The following is a 24,238-nucleotide window of genomic DNA, read 5'->3' on the forward strand; positions in this document are numbered from 1 at the left end:
CCTAGGGTTTATAGGGTTTCTTGTTACAATTTTTCACTACAGGTGCTCTCCTCCTCTTACGCATCATCAGAATTCTAAGGTTTTGTGCTTTCTTGTTTTGGGGTGGGTTTTTTTTTTTAAGTCTCCGATGTTCACTGACATGAGATTTCATTGTGTTTGCATATTTTGAAACACAATAAGCTATGTTACTGTTATATTCTTTAGCATCAGTTCAACTATCTCCTTCATCCTTTCCTATATTTCCCATTCTTGCTCCAAAGCCACTCATTAAGAAAAAGTAGTTGTGAAAACTGATCTGTCTGCATTATTTTGAAACAAAAGCTGAATACAACTGCCCCTTCTAAAGGGCTGGCCATTAACTACTTTCAAGGACATCCATGTGACAAGACAGTAGTACAAAATAAATTCAGCGTATAAGGATCATGACATCTGAAGAAGCTACAGACAGAAAGAACTTACCTGCAAACACAAGACCCACAAAATTGTGTTACAGGAGAAAGAGCATGAGTGGGAATTGCGGGGAGATGTTCTTCACTGTCTTGGTTTGATTTTTTGTGGGGTTTTTTCCCTCTTTGAATTCTTTCAAGCAAAGCCACAGTTAATCCTTTTCCTTGTGATCTGAGATTTCAGACGATAGAGGAAATTCGTGACAAGTTTCATACAATTCAGTAAATTCCCCCCATTCTACTGTTACACATACGTCATGCATACATTAGAGTACAAGACTGAAAAGGAAGATATTTCTTCAGCTAACCCTGTGGCTGATGGCACTCTGCTCCTGTCAGCATGGCAAATGGAGTCTACCACAGCGTACTCGTCTGTATTGAGAGAGAAATTACTCCTGTCCATCAGTCACAGAATGGATGAAGTACAAAATCTGTTCCCATGATGAATAAATCAGACTTTAAAAAGGTCAGGATGTCTTCAGTGTCTACTGGGGACAAAGCTCATTTTAGGTTATTACATTCTTGTCAAAATCTTGACCAGAGTCAGTTTACCTACCTCTTTCTTCCCTTCCTGTATTCCTCCCTCCTTTTCCTAAAGTCACTCAGCTTGGCACATATTTACTGCTTTACTTTTTAACATTACCCTGTTTTCTCTAGCAAAGTAGGATATTTTGCCATGTTGCAATGAAGACAGAAGTTATAATACTGTCCATTCCAAACTTAGCACTGGAAATGGAAAAATACATGGGGTGAGGCTCACCCCTCAAACCCACCCTTTAACGAGTCTCAAACTCATAGCCGTCCAACAAGAGGTAGGTTCCTGGATCTGAAGGACTGGAGGTCTGAAACAAAAAATCTGACCAAAAGTTTTAGGAACAAGAGCTAACTCTAAAGTTAAAAGTGCAGTTGTGAAATTCAAAGACTATCCTTCCCCCATTTATCAGCCATAGCGGCCCAAATATATCCTAGGTGCTCCAAGCAGGGTTTGAAGATTGTTTCCCTGTCAACTCATTACTCACAGACGCGTTTTCCAGTGTGGCAGAGAGAAGTAATTTAGCTCAAGTGACCATCTGAGAACAAGAGCTTGTTCAGGACAAACTGAGGGCAGGGGATGGTTGGCTTCTCAGAACTGAAAGCTTTCTCATGATCTCAAATCAAACCTATGACTACTAATGGACTGCAGCTAGGCCCTTCTGAGAGGCTGTCAGAATATTTTTTTTCCAAGCTGTCCTCACAGGACCCTCCTTATCTCCATCTGAAGTCCTGAATTTTTTTGTGCTGCAGGAAGAAGAGAAGTCAGGTGAAAAAACACTCTGTTCTTTTAACTCTGAAAGCACTTTTTAGCCAGAAGCTACTATAAATTCATAGGTCCTTTAAAAGAACTGCTGCTATGTCATGGAGACTCCAACTATTTGGAAACACTCTCACTTGTTCTGTACTTTTAAGTGTCTTTATAGATTCCTGTTTCAGGCTGTAATTCACGACAGCAGCAGGAAAATGCGTGTGTGTGTCCCCTCCCAGCAGTACACTTGCTGCTGCTGTGTTCCCTCTACTCTAGTGACAGTCCATGATCTGCAAGCACAAAATTTGTTCCTGTGAAGAAAAAGGGGGTGAAATCACTCCAAACAAAAGGACTAAAATCTCAACTTAAGAATTAGAAGGTACATTTAAAGATATTTTTTTTTTCCCCTGCACTTGCCTCAAAGGAAAAGAAAGCAGATACTGGTGTTTAAGAAGAACAAGATCACTTTATACTAGGCATGCTCACCCCTTCCCCCAAAATACTTTCTAGCAGACTCTTGTAGAGTCAATAATCAATTAAGAAACTACTCTGCCTCAGGAATAAATCAGCAGGCAAACTGGAAGAAAAGCATTCAGCTGTGGAGCTGACAAAGTGAGAACAGCCCTGCCACAGCCACAGGAGCCATGTGCTGAAGCAGCCACAGCTTGCCCTGCCGGGGGCTGGGCAGTGCCCACCTTCCCACACCTCTCCCAGTTACACCCCCTTCCAGGAGAAGCTCACAGGGGCCCTCCGAGGCCACCCACCTGCAGGCCGGACCACGAGATGGAGATCAGCAGTTCCAGACCAGAGGATCTCTGTGTTTTTACAAGCACTGCACATCTGTCTGGGAACAGGTCAGAGGGCACATTTTGCTTTAAGTGGAATTGAAAGTGCCCAGTGAATCAGCAGCAGGTTTCTTGTTACGCTGTGAAGCACACTTCAGGTCTGAAAATCATGCTAAGGGTTACGAAGACTTCAACAGCAATCATGCATGCTACAGTTTTCATTCCTTTGGATATTTAGCACTCATAAACCTAGTTCCCCATCTGGGTAATGCTTCCTTTAGAGATACCATGCTGCTGACGGGAATGGTCTCCACACCAAGGACCCCAACAAGAAAGGGAAGGTTAAAAACCTTACAGAAAGAGAATGAGAAGGGAACTAGAAGGGAAAGGAGCTTTGCTATCTTCCAAGTTTTATTTGTGAAATTAATTGGTTAATTACAAAATAAGGAAGTCTAGCCACATTCTTGATGTCCTGTAATCTAAACGCATAGGAACAGCAAAGGTAAGGCTTGTGGCGTAATAAAAAAGTCGCTTTATTACTCTAACCGTACCTGCCACTGCGGGCACAGGCCAGCCCTCGGCAGCCCGACGATGGCCCTGGGCGGCCCTCGGCCACCCGCTCTGCAACAGCCGCAGCCCCTGGGGAGCAGAAGATCCCCGCCCCGGCCGGCAGACCAGCGCGCTGCCCGGAGGTGCCCGTAACCGCTGGGGAACAGCAGCTTGCACCACGGCCATCGCTGCAGGGCAGCCTGCCCGAACAACGCACCTTTGATTTCCCATTTGCTTTTCCCAGATTTTATCAGGAGTGGTTTATCAGCCTAAGACAGCCGAAGAAAATGTTTTAAAGTAAATAGTCATGGATACAGGGCTGAACTCAAAAGTTGCAGTGGCCAGATCCGTAGGAAAGTTGGTGAGGTCTATCCTGGCTGACCCCTCGGGGCAGGCTGCTCAGGCACCTCCCTGCAGAAGGGTCAGTCTTGGCAGTCGGCTTCTCCATTTAGTTTTAAGTGTTTGTTTTTAATCGCACATGTCAGCATGCCGGGTGGTTAACTTAAAATGTGTCACACAAAACAAGAACAAGCCTCCCAGTTAATCAAATACCAAGAAAATGTCTCATGTCATATTAATGATACTTGGATCGGAGCCAGGAGGAATAAATTTGAAAGCCAAGATCCCTCTGCTTTCCTCACTATCTTAATTACTGCGCCACACTGAAGTTGCTACAAACATGGATGTCAAAAGATGACCTCTCTCTGCTATCACAGAAGAGGTTTTTAATGATGCCTGCAGCTGCACCTCCCTTCCTCGCTACAACAACGAGGAAGCCTGGACAGCCCCAAGAGTGCTCACTGGCCCCAAAGCACATCCTGCGGCTCCATACAAGCTCACATGCGTGCTACAGGCTCTACGCAGCTGGACAGTGCATCCTTCAGTCCACAGCCCACGGGAAAGATGGAAATGCCAACTTGCTCCAGTTCTGTCTCCAGAAAGCGGCACTGGCCCTCTTTGGGTGCTCTGCTGCTTTTCTGCTAGGAGCCAAACGCACATGGCCGTGCAGCGGGGCAAAACCAGTAACAGGCAACCAGGGCTGATGTAGGAACATCTCTTTCAGTAGTTGTGCGGACACACGTTAGGCTCAAATGAATGACCAAACTGCATTTCAATTACAGCTGGGTTCAGCTAATCCCAACCTTTTAAACATCTGCAGATCTCACAGGAAACAGATTTCTTTACATAATGTAAAGGAGATTTTTTAGGCAACAGTCAGACTTGGTAAATGTGTTTTTTCCTTTTTCAACGTAAAGGTGCAAGATCCATAGACTGGAAGCACTTAACCACTTCCTGATTTAATAAGTCAAATGTTTTGAACAAAAAACAGCCCTCAAGATGCTAGGAACAAAATACTGCAATAACAGTAACAATAACATTCTCAAGCTATAAAAACACTAAACCAAACTTGCAGCCTCAATTTGCATTTCCCACAGTGAGCCCTAACTTTAACATATTGTAATAACATTGTATTAAATCTTGGAGGTTTGTTCTTTGGCTTTTGGAGGGATGAGTGAGAGGTACTGGGCACTTTATAAAATCGCATTTTCCAGTACTGAATACATAGAAATGGCTGACTTAACCAAAGAGGATGACTTCACATAATTAGCTAGAATTATTCCAATTTTGTATTCAAGAGATCCAGGAACTTTCCAGGGGGAAACAAATGAAAACGAAACTCCACAGCACACATACAAATCTCTGGAGAAGTTGGGGAGCAGGGGGTGGCAGGAAGGAAACAAAAACAATCTTGGACTTTGAACTTCTGGATAGGGCAGAAACATTTTCTATTATTATTTTTACACCTTTACAATAAAACTTAAGTTCCAGAAAGGTAAAAGCAGTAGAAGTCAACATCACCAGTTTCTTTCTTAAGAGTCTTACATGGATGAACAGGTATTTTGGGGGGTGGAACGTTCACACAGCTACACTGTAAACTGTTCCATCTCCTGCCTACCTCTTGAACACCTCTCACTCACTCCAAAGATCAGGTCTCAGGTGCTAGAATATAAGATTTGTTGTAGTTCAAGACTATAAATCTGTTCTTTCTCCTGCAAGAAGATTCCAAAACATTCTTTTAACAAGACCAGATCCTAAGGTCCTCTCACAATTCACAGAAATGTCACAGCCAAATTTCAAGCATGACTTGCAAACTGGATTTAGTGGTTTATATTAAGAATATTTATGTTATTTCCTTTTGTTTATGATCTAGAGAAGACATTAATTTTTCATAATACAAGACCCCAAAATATGATGCCACCTAAAAATTTTGCAGAAGGTATAGCCTACTGAATATTACACGCTTTTTGGCAAAAACTGAAAACAGTAGTATGTTAGCAGTACTGAGAGCGCATAACAAAGACGACGAGTTAAAATAAAACATAGCCTTAGCTAAACTCTTTCTGACCATGCGAGTGTCAGCCGGACAGAAATAGGACAGGTCCTTCATAATATGCCACGGAAACTTACTACAATGGTTTGAGAATGCTCCACGTTGATAAGGAACACACATTTGTCTTCACTGTGATCAGAAAAAAAAAAAAAGAGGCAGAGAATTTCACACACACAAATACTAGGACAAGACTGTTTATAAGAATTACTGTAGAGTTCTACCCAATTTCATAGTAGATGAAGATTTTCTTTTTCTAGACAACTATCCCAGAGGGCAAAAAAATTGACACAAACCTCCTCAGTTTTACAGCTCATCCTTAAGCTCATACACAGCTTTGAAAAGAAACTTACTCTTCAGAGTAAGATTGGTTTTGTGATCCAAAATGATCAGTCCACGAGAGGCCAGATTGGTGCAATCATACCGGTAATCGAAGTAGTGGCTCAAATTGTTCACAAACAGCTGAAATCAAGACAGGCAGCCAAGTTGAGACTACAGATGTTTATGAAACATTAACTGGGCATTTCACTCAGTTTTGAGGCAGAATTAACAGCCTCATGTACCAACCTTATGATTTAATTGCCTGCTATAATACTCTGACAGTTTAGCAGTTCAAGATATCACCATTGTTAACATGCTGATATACTGATTCAATTTCGCTCCTGACCTGGATTTACTGCACTGCTCATTCTTATTTAGTACTTCAGACTGTAGCTATAAGTGAGACTTGCTTGCCTCTTTTTTTAGTCCATTAGGAACAAATAAGAACTGCTTGCTTTTTCAGCTTTCAAGCAGGACTGATGATTGCAAGTTCAAAAGATTTATTTAAAAACAATTGGCTGCATCTCTAATGCACTTGCTGCCTCAAAATGAAAAATACGTTGTAAAAGAATGTACACTCTTTTACACTCATAATTTCACATGTCTCTAATTAGTACAAAAGCAGTAACAAATGTCTACCACTTCAGTCAGGCATTGAGATTTGCTGCTTTCACTCACAACACAGCATTCTGTTGCTCCTGCAGCTCAAAATCATGTTGCTAGAATAAACCACATTCCCTAGTAACTGATAGAGATGTACCTTCTGACAGAGACTTCCCACTGGCCCTTCTCCCTGAAATGTCTTTACATGCGGATGATGCACATTACTTATTGTTACCGTGCCACGGCAAACAGTAAAACTATTGTTGCCCCATCCTATGTGCAAACACCCTCAGGGAAAACCAGATGGTTATTGACTCACTTCACAACACTATTGTATTAACAAGATCCACTGATAAGAGGTTTCCCACACTTAAGTTATGAGAACCTTTCTTCTGGAATTCGCCAGGCACTTGGAGGCTATTTATGCTGCCATTAACAGCATATGCTGTGCACACATACAACACTTAGTGACAGAATGATTTGCAGGGCATGGAGTAGGCTAGAGAAAAGGGATGTTGAGCTGTCAAAGTAACATCTCATTATATCATATGAAAATAGTGAAGAGGAAAGAAAAGGGCAGAAGGAAAAGTGGAATAAAAACAACTTAAATAGCTTTCATGCTGTTTCTAGGAGATCGTGTAACATATAACTGCTGAACGGAAGATGCCCATTGTCAGCAGCAAGCACATGGCAGCAGTAACACAGAAGGGCTAGGGGGGGTGAATGGGGTACGTACAGACAGCAGGTGAGAGTGTTACTCCCATTTCAGATTGCTGGTTCGCCCCAGAGAAAGTTAAATAAAGCGTGAAGAAGCCAATATAGCCACTGGAGAATTTAAACAAAGAAGAATCTCCGCTTTTACTAAAACAACAATAAATTAAACAGAAACACATTAGAACTTGGATAGATGCGAAAGTGTTGTACAGCTCTACCAGAAAAACTAAGGCAGGCTTTGTGCACAAAACTGAGCTGATGCTCCAAGTCATTTCTTTTGCAGAAACAAGAGCTATTTTGGCCAACAGAAGAATATGGTTGCACAGAATCTGTGCCTTAAAGAGAGACAGATGATACTGAAATGTTGCTCTCCAGCCTCAGGCCATTTACAGAAGTAGCTCAGAAAATGTTTTTACAGATGAGAGGACATGCCAGGTACATAAAGTCCCAGCTCCAAGGAACAGAAAGCTTCACTGCTAACTTCTTCCTCTGCTTTTTAAGAAACCTGCCTTTCTATTTGAAGTTATCTGACAAGTCCAATCAACTTCTTGAGAACTACAAAAAAAAACCCAAACCTGGGAAGTAATGTATCGGGCAAAGTTTTGTATTATTTACATGTTATGATCACATTTTCTGTTTCAATTTTCAAGTATCTTCTACCTCTAAAATCCTAGATTTGCTTTTTCACCATCCTCATTTATAAATAAGAACAGTCTTTTCTGTTTCATACACAAAGAATACTATGGTTCAAGGAGGGCCAAACTACTTGACTAGCGCCACAGAGTAAGGCTACAGTCAAGCTGAGAACAGATTATTGCTGTCCCAGTTCCCAGTCTTAGTTAAAGACCACTGAACTGCAGAGGTGAACCCAGGCTGAGAACGTTGCCAACTGGCCATTAGACAAAAAAAGCAGATCATTTAAAGAGCTCCTCTGTAGAAGGATTTGACTGTTGGATCTTCAGGAGGTAACACACTGAAGACAGCAATTTGACTCGAGAGAGCAGGAGAGGGCTTAGCAGATGCCATAGCTTTGCACTGCCAGTTTCACAGATCTTCAAGACATTAGTCTGATAGATGACGTACACGCGTACTTAAGTACGTAAGCAGTAGATGACACTAAATGCCATGGGCAACTTAATTATAATACCAGAAAAAGCAACAGTTTTTAGCACAGACAGAGCTTAACACCACAAGGAAATGGAATTGCTATTAACTGCACCGTTTTCAAGGGGGGTTCTTTGCGGTTATTTGGATATAGGCAGTCTGGAGACAAACATGCTGAACATTACTTGCAACACCAAAATGCAAAACAGCACAGCTCAAGTTTGCAGCATTTAAAAACTCGGCATGGCAATTACTGCAGCAAACATTTGGCCCAACAACAAAATTTTGTTTCTGATGGGAACTGTTCTCCATAAAGAATATTTTAAGCAAACATCTGGAAAAGTGCCACCCATTCATCAAAACTGGATCTGTTTCCAGGAATATACCTTTGCAAAGTTAGACACTCCTATCACGGACCTGAACTGAATGTCTCCTCTCTGATGAGACGTCTCAACAGTTCTTCCGGCATCTGCTGCCTTCAATAAATTGCCACGTTCTTGTAAGGTAAAACCAACATGAAGTTAGAAGTCCAATTTCAGAAATTTCAAATGCATGGTAGTACCCCAACTGAAATGGAACTGCATGTTGGGGTTTGGGTTTTTTTGAGTTAGTTCCATACAAGTAACACTTCTAGGTAAAATACTTGTATCCAAAATCAATCCTGAATGAGTAATCCACAAAACACCCAGATACTTCGGGTCAAAGATTCCCAAACTGTGGGCAAGGAGTCCTAAAGCTTGCTACAGAAGCATGCAATATACTTTTATCTTGCAGAAGATATAAAACAGCAGAAAAGGCTATATGCCTCCATGGAGACAGATTATAAGGCTCACACGAGATACTATGCTCTAAATTGGTGCAAATCATCTGATTTACAGTAACTATCCGTGAGTGCTCTTTACCCACAGCAAGTGTAAAACAATTTGAATTAGGAACACCACAGTTATTTGGAAAGTAAATTTCCCAAGATTTGTTATATACTGCAGAGCTTGTAAGACCCATTGCTTTTAATAAAGCTTTACTCCACAAGGCCTAATCTGTCTGCAACAAAGGAGGAACATCTCCACTAGGTCTGCAAACTGCAGAAGAGATAGCAGATGGTTCAGATACAAGATTCAGGCTTATTGCCAAATTGGTCATAGTAGGTTGGCTGATAAAAATCTTAATGCTTAATTTTTAAAAGACCACGGAAGAAAGAACTGGTTTGTGTACTCCCAAGAGGGACAACTGCTGTTAAACAATGACACAGCTTTTCAACCAGACCGTACCATCTTGCACTAAGTTTTAGTATACTTTGTACTAGTTAGCAATGTAGGTCCAAAAGAAACCACAGCCATACCCCAGTGTCTACCAAGGATGCATTCCCCAAAATTTTTAACATTTAGCAGTTTGACAGACTAAAGCTACTCTTCCCATAAGAATTAGATAATAAATGAGAGGTATATGCAGGAACTTCAGAGACTTTAAATATGCAGAGACAGTACATATAAGGTAGAGAATTGGTTGAGGTTGGGAGATCTATGAGGATCATCTGATCCAACCCCCCTGCTCAAGCAGGGTCACTCAGAACAGGCTACCCAGGACCACATTCAGACTAGATATAAGGAAATTTTTTTACAATGAGAATGGTGAAACACTGGAACAGGTTGCCCGAGAGGTGGTAGATGCCCCACCCCAGAAATATTCAAGGTCAGGTTGGATGGGGCTCTGAGCAACCTGATCTAGTTGGAAGACACCCACGTTCATTGCAGGTGGTTGGACTAGGTGACCTCTAAAGGTCCCTTCCAACCCAAACTATTCTATGATTCTACAATTCTAAGTCCAGATGGCTTCTGAATATCTCCAAGGTGGAAGACTCCACAGCCTCTCTGGGCAACCCATTCCACTCCTTGGTCACCCTCACAGAGGAAAAAAAGCATTCCCTTACGTTTAATTGTGTTTCAGTTTGTATCCGCTGCCTCTTGTCCTGTCACTGGGCACCAACAAAAAGAGTCTGGTTACACCCTCCCGTCAGGTATTCATAAATATTGATTGAGATCCCCCAATTCTCTTCTCCAGGCTGCACAGTCGCAGCCCTCTCAGCCTTTCCTCATAGGAGAGATGCACCACCTTCACGGCCCTTTGCTGGACTCCTTACAGCCCATGTCTCATACTGTGGAGCCCAGTACTGAACACGACACTTCCAAAAGCGGCCTCACCAGTGCTTAATAAAGGGGAAGGACCTCCTCCCTCGACCTGTTGGCAAGAGGAGGGAGAAGCAGGAGCAAGGTCAGGGATACCAATTCATCAAATACAAGCGATCAGGATCAGAGTCACCCAACAAAGGAGATGCTGGCATTTCATAACTGATCACGTTACAGAAGGTTTAATTACTATCAGATTTCATTGCTATCACTTTCCTCGAGCAGTTCAATGGGAAAGGACAGAAAAGTGAGGCAACAATAACAACTAACAGCGCAATGCACGAAGTGATCAGCAACAGAACTCCAAAACAGTGGATAAAGAAGCAACAGACACAGCAAGGTGCTGCTGCACTTGGGTAACTAAATCTGGTTCTCTCACTACCATCAGGCTGCCTGCCGTTCGGCAGCAAACACTCGAGATCACACAGAATCCACCCAAAAGTAGCTCAGTGCTCGACCGTGGCAACACAGATCAGCCATGTCGAGCCTCTTGCAAAGAGCAAAGCGCCTCTCGTCATTCAAATCCAACTGCCTTCCAGAGCTGGCTGCCCTTCACTGCTTGGGGACGGTAAATCTGCTGTACATGCAGCCTTCTCTGTGGAGCGTTAAGCAGCCTAGCTAATTACGACTGCTGCCCCACACTTGCCTTTTAACGGGGGGGGGGGTGGGGGGGGGTGGGGGGGGAGTATGTTAACAAGATTGAAGAGAAAGGAAAGATGAAAGGGAATAAGAACATGAAAATGTGAACTAGGCAGCTGGATCATGAAGTCAAGAAGATTATTAGGGGATAACCAGCCCCCCCGAGGCTGGAGGGGTGGGAAGCCTCCCCCGTCGCATCACAAAGCGGCCGACGGGGAAGGAGTCTATAGGTTTAAACCCCCTCGGCCCGGGGGTGCGCGCCGGGGACGGCAGCAAACGGGCTGCAGCGCGGCGGCATGGGCGGGCCCGCAGCGCCCCCGTGCGGCCCGCGGCCAGAGCACACCGCCCGCTGCGCCCCCGTGCGGCCAGCCCCGCACAGCGCCCGCTGCGCCCCCGCACCCCGCCAACGTGCGGCCAGCCCCGCACACCGCCCGCTGCGCCCCCGCGCAGCGACCCGGGCCAGGCAGCGCCCCCCGCGCCGCAGCGACAGGGGCACAGCACACCAGGCGCCGCCCCCCATCACCCGTCTTCGCCAGACGCTAAAAAGCCCTTTTTGCTATCGAGTATCACTCACAGTGCCCGCGGAGGCCTTCGCCCATTTACTCTGACGGAAACGGCCTCCAGCTGCCCCAGGGGAGGTTCAGGTGGGGTACCGGGAACAATTCCTTCATGGACAGGGTGGTCAGGCACTGACAGGCTGCCCGTGGTGGCCTCGCCATCCCTGGAGGTGTTCAGAAACCGCGCAGCTGTGGCACTTGGGGACACGGGTTGGGGTGGGCTGGGCACTGCTGGGGTGACGGTTGGGCTCGATGGTCTCAAAGGGCTTTGCCAACTTCACTGATTCTATAAAAAAAAAACTGACAGCAAATAAACTGAATGGATTCAGATTACACACAGACCTCAGCCTCTGCCTTGGCCACCTTTCAGGAATTTCCCGGTTAACTCCTTTTTAAAACCACAAAACTTTCTCGTCTCAAAGCCTGCCAGGCTGCCACACTACACCCAAAGCCAGCGCCTGCTATTCAGTACCACTTGTTACACACACACCCCTATTCAATCTAGTGTTGTACATGATCGGCTTGTAAAACTGTCCCGTTATTGGTCGAAGGCCATACTGCAACACCGTTCAGAAATGTGATGACCCCTGAAGGATAAATGCCACTGTAAAAGACAAGGTTATGTAGCACAGCACTTCCAACTCCCCTCCTGAAAGGGGGGCATTAAATATGCAGTGCAAGCTAGTAAATGAAGTCACTGTGATGCAATCTCGTAAAAAAAGGGATTGTGCTGGAAAGATACAGACTCTGGAAAGCTTTCCATCCCTTACGCAGTCATTACCAGAAGGCAAGAAGACAGCGTCTCCAATCCATGGATCCCAGGGTACAAGACTGCAGTAGTCATGACACAGTTTATTTATTTATTGCAAAGCATTTGTTTTAACTGGGAAAGTGCTATCAGAAGAAATCACAAATTGTATAAGAGCAACAAGAAGAAGATAAGCACTGAATGGCATTTAATAGTAAAAGAACTTCAGAGATCTGTTTCTTTCATGGGGTATCTGTAATCACTCCTGCAACTACACAATCTTTACAGCAATTTGGGTTGGTCTACGTTGGTAGACAGCAGCTTCCAAGGAAGACTCCTGCTACTCAGCTCCACCAACACACAGAGCCAGCTGTAAGTTCAGTGTAATCCTGATGGTTCTCTTTCATGAGCAATTTTTGCACCTCTTCTCCCAAGCAGCCTCTAGTTTCAGCTGTGCTCTCAATATCCCTCCTGTTTTGCTACCCCTAATGCCACTGTAAATTAAAAAAGTACACACTGAGCTCAGACTTTAAAAGAATTCACAGTTTCTACTGAACCACTGCTTTAACAAATCTGCTTGGCTGTTACAGCTCTTCTTCCTCACGCCGGCAAAGTGGGCATATCCAGAGCACATGCTTCTCCTAGATCTAACCCAGCAAGTCCCAGAAATGGAATATTAATACTGACATTTTCATCATCATTCAAACCAGCAGGGTTGCAGGTAGAAGCAAACATTTCCGTTTACAAAAACTTGGTTGGCAAAAAGCCACACGAACAAAAACCACTTCTAATTACACAACTTCAAAGTCATAGTTCAAAATACAAGACTATCACTGATCAACTGATAAGACAAGATGATCTCTTGCATTTTACATTCCAGGATATGGTCTCTAGGCTCACGTAATCATCAGCTCAGGCTAGTGACCAGAATTCTTACTTCAGCAATGCACTGCCATTAGATGCTGACTTGGCATTACTTACGAAGAAGAGGGTGTGAGGGAGGGGGGGGGGGAAAAATCAACATTATATCCTCTGTATATATATACAGTAATCATGTCATCTTCCACATTCGTTTCCTTTTGGCTTTATAGGAGTTGCAAAAAGAAACCTGCCTTTCACTTACCTCTGTATACCGTAATTGTCAACACAGAGTATATGAAATGGCAGAAGAAGAAATTACAACTTAATGAGAATACTGTAACAGAATGCTCAACAAGAAGGGATGGAGCAGCAAATTTCTAAATCCATCTACCTGGCTGATATTCCCTTTAAGAATGGCTGTCAGTATAAATGCTGTATCAGCATCTTACTCTCTTAAAGGGAAAATATAAAAACCACTTACGTTTCCTAGAGACATGTACTTTAACAGTAAAGTTGCTAATCAGAACCTCAACACAATCTCAGTTGTTTAAGCCATCCACAATGATTATGAGTGATTGTGTTTTAAAAGTCACTGAACTGGAGACAAAGCTCCAAACGTACCATCAACTTGTGGCAATATTAGCAGCTTCTATTCAAAGGAAAGCAACACCTATTTTGTTGCATATATACGTCTGCAACATTTACACATGGGAAAAATCCGTTCCCTGTATAAATCCAGGGCATGTCACTACAAACAAGGTTTTTAATTAAAATTGGCATTTTTGAGCCTCCTACTGACTGACAGCGTCTCACTGCCTTCTCCTCAAGATGGCTAAACTGGCTTCCAAGAGAGCGAGCTGAAAGAAACAATATCACTAGAATGCCTAACTTTGACAAGTCTCTGCTGGGGGCAATTTCAATAGCAGGATGCTGCAGAGAGGTAAGGAGAGAATAGACTGCTTAGGAAGTCTTCCCTAATGAAGGCTCAAAACATCACAAACAAGACAGCAGAGGAGGCATTTTATTCCTAAGCCTACAGACAGAATGATCAAGCAGGACAATTTTAATCAGAAACCATATTGTTAAAGAGAATGCAGAACAATGTCCGCACCTCAGCGGGTGTAACTTTCTTTGAATGCAAAAGCAGGCTTAGGGGCTGGCGAGACCTCTGGCTGGGGAGGTTGTTGGCACAGCTGTCAGCACCGAGAAAGCTTCATCCCTCTCAGAAAAGAGGCAGACATAGGCTCTCAAGTCAGATAGATATATAAATAAGGAAGACTTCCTTGGCCAGAACACTTTCCCCAATTTAATGCAAAGTGTTTATATTGACTGCTAGTACTGTACCTTCGGGAGGCTCTTCCCGCAGATGAGGAGGCAATTCTTCACTTGTTGTCTCAGTTTCATCTTCCACCATCTGTGTTTCTAAGGTAGGTCCCTGCAGAACAGAACAGCAAGAAGAGGTAAATTGGAGAAAGTTCAGAAAGGAACTACAGAGATAATTACGGGATTAGATAATATGCCAGCCAGTAAGGACACAAGGACCTCACTTTGGCTGATGAGACACAAAGCTGCTGGGAGATTTGTTTGCAGTCAAGTTACTTGCATGAAGGGAGGAGGAAAAAAATGGATTTAAAAAAAGGACTCTTCAAGCTAGCAAACAAAGTTACAAGGGTCTGAGTAGACTAAAATCCCGGAACTGAATGGTAAAAGTTTCTAAATTACTATTTCTAAAACACACAATGCAACAAAGAAATCAAATCTCCATTTACCAAGGGCAACAGCAGATTCAGCATCACTTGGAATTTCCAGGGGAAAAAAATCCAATCTTTGATTTGTGTTACCAAGACTAGATTCTGAAATGTCTGTGGCCTGTTCAGGAGATCAGTATGGGTTGTACTAATGATCCCACACCTCATTTTTCAAAAGACAACAAACCAAACTGGTTTTACAATCTTCAAACCCACCCAGGTCCACTGACCATGCAGTTTTCCCCCTACATGCCTCTATGCATGCACTTCTGCTGCACGTGTAACATGCAAAACTAACCACCCATGAAAAACTACCAGACTGCCCTCCGAAGTTCTGCAGTTACACTTTCCAGCCTTCAGGATCTCAGGAAGAGCCTGCAATGCTGCTCTGGAAGGATGCAGGCAGAGTTACCAGATTCATAGACTTTTTGTAGAGAGCATTCACTTATATTTAAGGCTGCTGAACTGACTTTGCACACACAGTACCTTCATGACTTGTGCAGCTATAAAGGTGCAGTAGTTGCTTTTTCAGCTGCAAACTACCAAAGTAAAAAATCACACTGCCCCACTGTCTGCTGCTCCTCCTCCCCTCCTGCGCCGCCACCCCACACCCCCCCCCCCCCAGCTTTAAATAAGAAATTACAGCAGAGTAAACACCAGGCATAGCTGCAGAGCTCCTTTAGAAACAAAATCCAACTAACCAATTTTCTTCTTTTGGAATGGCAGTACAGTAAAGAGTGAAATCAGAAACTTAGCAGTCATTAGGAAACCAGGCTTCTGTGCACCCTGAAAATATTAATGGGTTTGCAGTCTGAACTATCTGAAGGTGTGTATTTAACATATGCAGCTGGAAGGTTACAGAACCCAGCTAACTGGTACATCAGCAATTGTCAGATTTTATTTTATGAACTCAGGAAGAAAAAGCACTCACGGCATTGAAGTTGCAGTATTTATCTTCATACTATGACTGCAAGGTTACCCCCAACAGCATCACACACTTTCTCCGTTTCCTCATCTTTCACATCATGAAAATACTTTTTACTTTGCACAAGTAGCTTACATTTTCATCCATTCCCCTTTTTTTTTTTCAACGAAATGGACATAAAAACAAGAAGCATCACAAAAACATTGTTTTCAAGAGTCTGACAGCAAGGAAAACGGATCACTCAGGTGAAGTATGTAAGTCTATTGTGATAGCGTCACCATCATAATCTTGATTTCTGCCATCCACAACTATGCAAACTTTACCTAAGCTGTTTACCTATTTCTCATTTAAAAACACCTGGTATCAATACTGCCTGGCCTTGGTCAGCAAGCAGTTCAAACTTTAAGTCATGCATTGCAGTAGCTATCACGGAAAGGAGGAAAAAAAAAATTACCATAGGGTACAGATGAGAAAGTAGCAAGTTGCCTGACTTATTCCAATTAAAAATCAAACCCAGAAATCAGTTATCAATACTGAGGTCTAACCATCTCCTCACTTCACCTAAATAATATGATCTAGATTTTAAGAATGAGTAAACAACTGTGGATGTTAGCAATGAATTGAATATACAGTACTTATTTAAGTAAGTTTCTACCATCAACCACAGGCAACATTTATACATATTTCTTTCACAGCCATTAGTGCTACAGAGAGAGAAAGGAGAAGACAAGGCTACATTAGTATACTAAATCAGAACATTTGTTTTCGTACAGAAGACGTAGGCATGTAGGACATGAGGTACCAATATTTGCCTTGCAAACATTCCTGAACCACCACTATAAGAACTCGTAAACTAGAAGTGGTCTTGAATCCAAATCCTTTGCCTGTACTTTGTCGTTTGCAACACCAAAATCATTTTAATTCAAAAAAAAGTAACAGAACCCTCTGCACAAGGTGAAGCTTAAGTCCTTACTAACTCTATGCTGCCCAAGGAGATAATCTATCTTCCAGGGACTAAGGAAAAGCCGCTAAGGAAAACATTATCTTTCCTTCTTCAAAACAGTCAGTAGTCTCACTTTGCTCCGTGAGACAAACCTGCTCAGTGGCTTCTCCCATTAACAGTCCATGATAGTGACGATCCTTTGGGTTACATAAATGCATCATCTACATAAATGCAAAGAGGATGCAAAATGCAGTCAAAAGTGAGTGGTGGCGTTATGGTGCTTCTTTCCTCATGCATGAACTCAGTGTTCACTAGCAGTACAACTCTCCAGTATGGTGGTTACCATTGACAATACCTACCCTGAAATTAAGGTTTATCTGAGTTGAAGGTCAACCTCAGCACTAAGCTAGTATTAAAAACTCCAGCTACGAGGAAAACAGAGCCCACTATTGACACTATAATGTCCACGGCTGAGATGCTATTTGCCATCACCTACGTCCCTCCAATTCAAAACTTTATCACTTGCCACTAGAATCCCACAGAATTAAAATACGAAGAATGTTCTGTAAAAGTAGGAATCTTGCATTGTGTATCTAACAGAAATGGCCAGAATTTTTGAAGATTTTTTTTTCACTACTCAAAAGCAACCAATCACAACATTTTTTGGAGAATCTTCCCAAAATACCAAGAAAAACCCTGATTTTTTTATTTATTTCAAAACTTAAAAATTGAAACACAGTCTAGATTCCCATGGCATATCAAGTAACCAGAAACTTAAGTTCTCCAAGAATTGTTTTGCAAGGAGCCTTGAAGTCTTGAGATTTCCCAGTTCCTAAAATAAAGTTAGAAATGTTTTCTATAGAAAACCCCAAGTTCTTATCTCATTGATATCTTATCACTATATATAATCACCTGTAACATAGGCAGCATAATATATAAACATTCTCAGTGTAATAATTTAGACCAGTGAGTAAGCATGCACAGTGTTGGTACGGAATTTCCCTAAGGAATGAAAACGTAAAACTTAACAGTAGATGAGATCCTAGGTTCTCTCATCTGTATCTAACAGTAATACTTAAGGCTCAAAGACTGACACGTTATTAACAAGATTACAAAGTCTCTTTACAACGGCTTTGCATCTTACATTAGCACATCCATTGCTTTTTCAGTTATATCTGCTGAGTTTAATTCACCAGGTCTGCCGCAAGCTTGGTAGCCAATACTTAAGCTGTCTGCAGTTCAGGCAGCACAGTGACCTACAGCAAACAAAAATTCCAAGAAATTGTCTTCTAAGAAGATTTATAACTACATTATAGTTTAAGTTGTTGGTCTCAACACTATTTTTTTTATATACACTATTATTGTGAGAATGAGGCATCAGTTACATTTGGGTTTTTTCATTCTTAAGGATCCTTGCCAGACAAGGGGAATGGGATGCACACATCTGCTTAAGTTACTGGCTTTGCAGATAAACAGCCATGCAGTGTCCACCAGTTCCATAATAATCCTCTTTAAGCTGCAGCCATGGTAGAAGTAATGCACGCAGATGTTGTCTGTGCTTCGATGCTCCCTCTAGGAGCATCCTGGATGCAGGAAGATGTGTCAACAGTTCAGAAACATCAGTGGATTATTAACTGCACTATATTCTTTCAATTATTTAGGGTTTGTATAGCCATTTTAATTGAGAATGTGGTTCCAGTCCTCACTAGAGCCATTGAAAAGGCACAGATTTAAACAGATATTATTACAGGAACAGTCAGGTTATGGTGCAGAGCCTAGGAACATATAACTAAGAAAAACCTCTTGGCTTTCCAGAGACAGTCCCTGCTCTCATAAGCAAGCACATCGTACAATTCCTTTCAGCAATTGATGAGTTTCTGACTACGAGCACTATTAAGATTTAATGGCAATTTTTAAAAGTCGTATTTTCAAACAAGATCTAAGCTGACCAGAAACAAGTCAACTCAAGCAGAGGCAATAAAACTGAAGTTATGGATGTGCCAATTCCAAGGTAGCTCACACTGTCCCTCCCAGCAGTTTCAATGAACTACAAGGAAGCTGAAAGGCTTTGTATAAACACAGCAAATTACAAAAATAAAGAGAAAAACCTACAGGGATTCTCACAGAAACTGCCTGAGGAACATAACCTATGTTCTGATCATACTACATGACTACTGACCTTACAGCACAGATTAACTCAAATATTGCAGGCTGTTGTGACCCGGTAAATTAGCATTTGTTTGCTGTCTTGTACTGTGTTTCATAGGAGGCTATGTATTTACGGATCGAGAGGACTGCCAGTACCAAACTAAGCAAGTGTGACAAATCACCTACAAGAATTTCAGACTACACCTCATGCTTTTCTGTGGGATACAATACTTTTGAGAATAATTCTGCCCAGAACTCCAGTGATATGGTTGTATTTTCAGTATATTTAAAGACTATATTTTACATATGCTGTGATAAATCCATGCATGGCAGAGAGAAGGTTCCTATCCAGTGAGGGTCAGTATTTCCCACAAGGTATCGAATTACATTTATGATGCTTACACAGAGAGCTGCATTTATCACCACATTTGTATTAACAAATGATTTCAGCATGGTCAATCATAAAAACAGCCTATACTATCTCAGCCTCAGCAGAGTATTAAGTACTCAAAAAACCCACATAGTTCAGCAGCAGCCCCAACAGCAGGCCCATTGTGCTCCTAAGTCAACAGTGACATGAGTCTGTCACTGCAGATGCCCCAACAGGTTAAGGCAACACTGGAAATAACTAAGCTTTCCAAAAAGTCCCTACAGACCATCTTGAAACAATCAAAAAAACCCTACCCTGCACCACTACTGCTTTTAGACTGCCTCTTAGACTCTACTCTTCTACTTAGCATTACATTAATATACGGTATATAATCTTAAACCAAAGTAGAGTCTGTTCACTGAGCCAGGATTAGCTAATGAATAGCAAAAAATAAAACCCCAAAACAAAGGCCAAAAAGGGTGACGGGGTGGGGATCAAGATTAAAAAAAAAAAAAAAAAAAAAATCAGTGCTGTGAAAAATTATTACTGAAACTGAATGAGTTGGAGCCAAATAACTTCCAAGTTTTCTTCAGTTTATGACTACTAGTAGACACTTTACTGCTGTTCTCAAACAAGGAGAGGCATGTATCTTACAGTTCTGTTCCTTCTTCCCTTTCCTACTCAACCCCCAGAAACACAGCATTCTTAAAAAATCCCCCATGCAGGCAAAACCAAAAGAAAACCCAAAACATGAATACTCCTCTCCATATACTGAATTTTATTAGTAATCATTTGCCTTACAGAACTGAAGCTGGAGGAATATAAAACTCAGTCATGACTTCAGCATCTCAGTTCTGAGACTACACTTCAGAAATTATTTTAAAATCCACAGCTTTAGCTACTACTTTCCCTGTGCATTTTCAAGTGAAAATAGTATTTATTTCCTGACCTAGATCTTCGTATTTCCATTCTTGCTCCTCAGCACTTTACTCTAGTTTTTCCTGACATTCATCTTCACATTCAGTCCCATTCTGGACTTGAGCCTAGACTCTCACTTCTTTCACTGTTCAAAACTGCCTCATTCCTCGTAAAGCCTCTCCTTAAGAGCCCACAAGGTCAGACCTACTTCATTCTACACCAGCCTTCAACTGCCACCCTAAATCACATGTCCTCTGTTCTGCCTAACACTGACTTTCAGACCTGGTATTCTATGTAGGCACAATTCCAATAAAGCAATTTAGCACAGGAAAATTATCAGCAGCACAGGCTTCACCCCTCCACATCTGTGATTCCACTCATAAGCTTTCCCAGCACAGGTCCAACACCTTTTTTTAAAAACATCTTAACTGGTAACTACAAAGGCTAGATGCACCCCTAAAGAATTACAAGACTCTGTGGGAAGAAACAAGTGAAGTAATCCCCAAGAACAGGCCAGTCTAAGTGCTTTGGGAAACTATTTTTAAAGCATCTTAGTAAAAGCATTGACTATTTTTGCATTATGTTTAAAGAATGCTTATTGCACACCCACAAGACTAAAAACCAGTTTCCTGCACATTTCCATATCTTGCTCCCTCCTAAAACCACAAAAACCCCAGCTCTTCTCATCCCAGATTAAATTCCTCCACACAGGTGAGAGATGGTAACATATTAGGACTGGGCTGAACGTATGCAGATGCCAAAGAGCTTGCCAGATGCAGTAACAATGAAGCTGACCTTCATCAGGACTTCCTACAATGCCATCACTAATGACAGTGTTCATTTGGGATCTCTATCCAATAACTGTTATGAAGTTTCTCAGAACTTATCTTTGATACTTCATGTTTAAACAAATTATTCCATTCCTCAGAACCTCCTTTCTGCTTCTACACAACTCCATAAAGCCTCAACTCCTACAGAGAACAAGGGGTTGTGGGGTTTTTGGTTTTGTTTTGTTTGTTTGTTTTTAATTTTAACAAGCATACGCTGAGTAAGTAGATCAACATGACAACTCCCTTTCCTAGGGAGCTGAGGGCTACAGGTACTTTAACTTCAGCTGAAGCACATAACCATCTTCTTACCCACTACTGCTCAGATAACCCCACGCAGACAGTGGAAACAAGTTTAGGACTATCACTGTACCTTTGTTAGATAGTTATCTGTTGCAGCTGCAGCTTGTTCTTCAGCAATGAATTTTCAGCATATTGGGAAATTAAAAAAAAATAAGATTTTCATTTAAAATTTTCTAAATGTAATAGGCACATTCCAGTGAATCTGCCATTGCTATTGATTGCACACCCACACCTCAGGGGTTTCCAAAGTTGGCTGGATTTTTCCTGCAGAGGGAAGAAAATTGATCTGCAACCATAAACATTTTTTTCCCCCCCCACTTTCCTGTAGTTTTAAGCAAGCCTCTTGATGGATGTTTTGCTTTTAATTTTGCAAAACAAGGTTAGCTCATAATGAGAGCTTCGGTGCCAGGTTTCAGCCCAAGGGGAATTTGAGTTGCAGTTATAAATTCCCTGGAACACTAAAGTAAAGTACAGAAATAGAAATGCTGAGGATGACAGTAGTGTAAAAAATTATAGCACTTTGTTCAAAGTACACTGTAAGAACTAGAAAAGTTGCTTAGATTATTTACTCATCTCTGCATTTGGACAAACACATTAGGGAGGCTACGATTTTTAACAACACTTTTTTTGTCTTGACAACAGGACTGGAGGAGAGAAGCAACGAGAGCAAGTTTTAATGTTGCAAATCCCAAACCAAGATTGAGTTCTATTGTTCTCAGCAGAACAGTCAAATCCTCTTTCTACAGCAATAAAACAACTTTGTACTGTGAGTAACCCTAATTAGCGTTTACTTGGCATAAATAACTTTTCAACAGCACTAGTGACACCACAATCTCTTCTCCATTCACCAAGCTAGTAAACAATTTGGTTTACACTTTTTACACTCACATTTTATATGGGGCAGATAACAGCATTTATACAGCAAAAAAGCCAATACAGTCTACTCAGCAGTAGGTCAGACAGTTCTGGATTTTGAATTAATTATTGTATTGAATTTTGTCTTGATCGACCATTTATTTTCCATCTGAATTTTACCTGTTATTCAATATTATTCAATGTTAGCTCAGAAAGAAAGTGTTTTTCAAAAATCAAACCAAACAAACTACGCTTCATTTGATCATTTACTGACCTGGCCCAAATAGAATGCTCCTCACTTCAAGCAGGTTAACCAGTATAATTATCAAAAGGACACCATGCAGCAGTGCATAGACTGAAAAGCTACCCCAAAAGAGGCTGCATAATTTGCTGTCAATGCTAGTTTAAACTACTACCTCCACAAGGAAGGGTATGCCTTGCACAGAATACTGTTTACATTAAAAAAAAACTGACCATGCTGAATTGCATTTGTTTGGAAAAAAGAAGTTTCACAAAGGTAAAGTGTCATTGCACAGCATAACTGAAGCATTAGCAATTGTTAAAGTTGGAGCAGCCTATTACATGGGGAAAAACAGTCGTTACAGAAACACCCAGCAGACACTGAACTCTCCAGAGGAACGCAATACAGAATGATGCAGGACGAAAACATGACCCTGCATCACAGCAAACCATTCTGAAAACAATTAAACAATTATATCAATAATGATATCTAAAAAAATACAAATTAACTCATACTGATAACTGACCATTCACTGATTTAGGTAGTTTCAGTGGGAAGAAGTCTTCCTACATCCTGGCAGTCATTCACTGCCTGTCAACAAAAACTTCAGGGGGAAAAAAAAATTCATTCAGACAGCTGAGCTGGTGGACTAAACCCAAGCAATAATAAGACTTAATGGCCTGCAGTTCTATTGCACATTCTACGTAACTACAATTAGCAAACGTAGTATAGATTTACTTTTCTCCAGCCTGGTCCTTGACAGGCTGATTTAATGATTAATGCCATTTTAACTCAGACTTAAAAGAAATAATAACGCACTCCGCAGAAAGAATATTCTCCACTTTCCTTATAAGATGTGGAAGTACCAGTCTAGAAAGCTGCAGACAGCATGAGACATTCATCCGAAATAAAAATGAGAAGTCCTTTACTTAATAATATAGGCCTATATAACAAGAGGTCATTAAGATCATCTTAACTATGCTAGAGATTTAGAAAGTCTCTTTCCATTATCTTCAGTAGGGCCACAATTTCAAAAAGAAAAAGAAAAAAACCCAAACAAAAAGAACCAAACCAAACCAACAAACCACCAACTGATGGAAGGATGTGATACATTAAGCAGTATTCCGTAACATGGCCTACTCAAATTACCCAACTTCCATGCATTTATTTCCTTAAGAGTCCACAACTACTGTTTCAGCTTTAATGAGTGGAAATCTAACTAGTTTTTTCAAGGGCTCTTACAGCTAGAACATAGTAATTTCTACAACAAAACTTGAATGCAAAGTACATCAGCGTGTACCCAGCTTGAAAAGCATGAGCACTCCCCCATAAAAGACAGTCACAAGAGGCATCACTGGAACAGTTTGAAACACAAAGCTGTCTTGCCAAAATCTTAATCTCAATTTTTAAAATTGGGGGGGAAGCTGCAAATTTATTTGAAGTCAAACAGTTGCTCCAAAAGCACCAAAAGTAATTTTAAACACTAGAAATTGAGGTAAAATATAAAATATTTTACTCAATCCAGAACTTATTTCTGTTTCCTTATTTCATTAAGAATGCATTTTCTGCAAAACATCAAACATTTCTGAATTAGCTGGAAGATTGTAATATGATATATTTAACACACAATTTTAAATTGATTTTGTTGATGGGTTGGTAGTTAAGTATATCCTTCCATACAAATGAGTTATGAACTCCAGAGGTCTTTTTAGATCAGTGCTGCTTGTTGTTCTGTGCATTTAGTGGTTGTGTTTTGAAGGAGAAACATTTCAGATAAAG

General features: G+C 41.5%; 1 protein-coding gene across 5 annotated transcripts in view; it reads right to left on the bottom strand.

The window, feature by feature from the left end:
• Positions 1–24,238, bottom strand: part of LOC102056891 (transmembrane protein 263-like) — a 204,923-nt gene that overhangs the window by 176,138 nt on the left and 4,547 nt on the right. For all 5 annotated transcript variants that reach the window (XM_055715558.1, XM_055715560.1, XM_055715561.1 and 2 more), the window contains one exon: positions 14,526–14,616. In XM_055715558.1, the coding sequence (XP_055571533.1) occupies positions 14,526–14,616 (91 nt within the window). The remainder of the gene's footprint in view (positions 1–14,525; positions 14,617–24,238) is intronic.

Source organism: Falco cherrug, chromosome 7 (genome assembly GCF_023634085.1).
Source record: "Falco cherrug isolate bFalChe1 chromosome 7, bFalChe1.pri, whole genome shotgun sequence".
In the NCBI taxonomy this organism is placed as follows: domain Eukaryota; kingdom Metazoa; phylum Chordata; class Aves; order Falconiformes; family Falconidae; genus Falco; species Falco cherrug.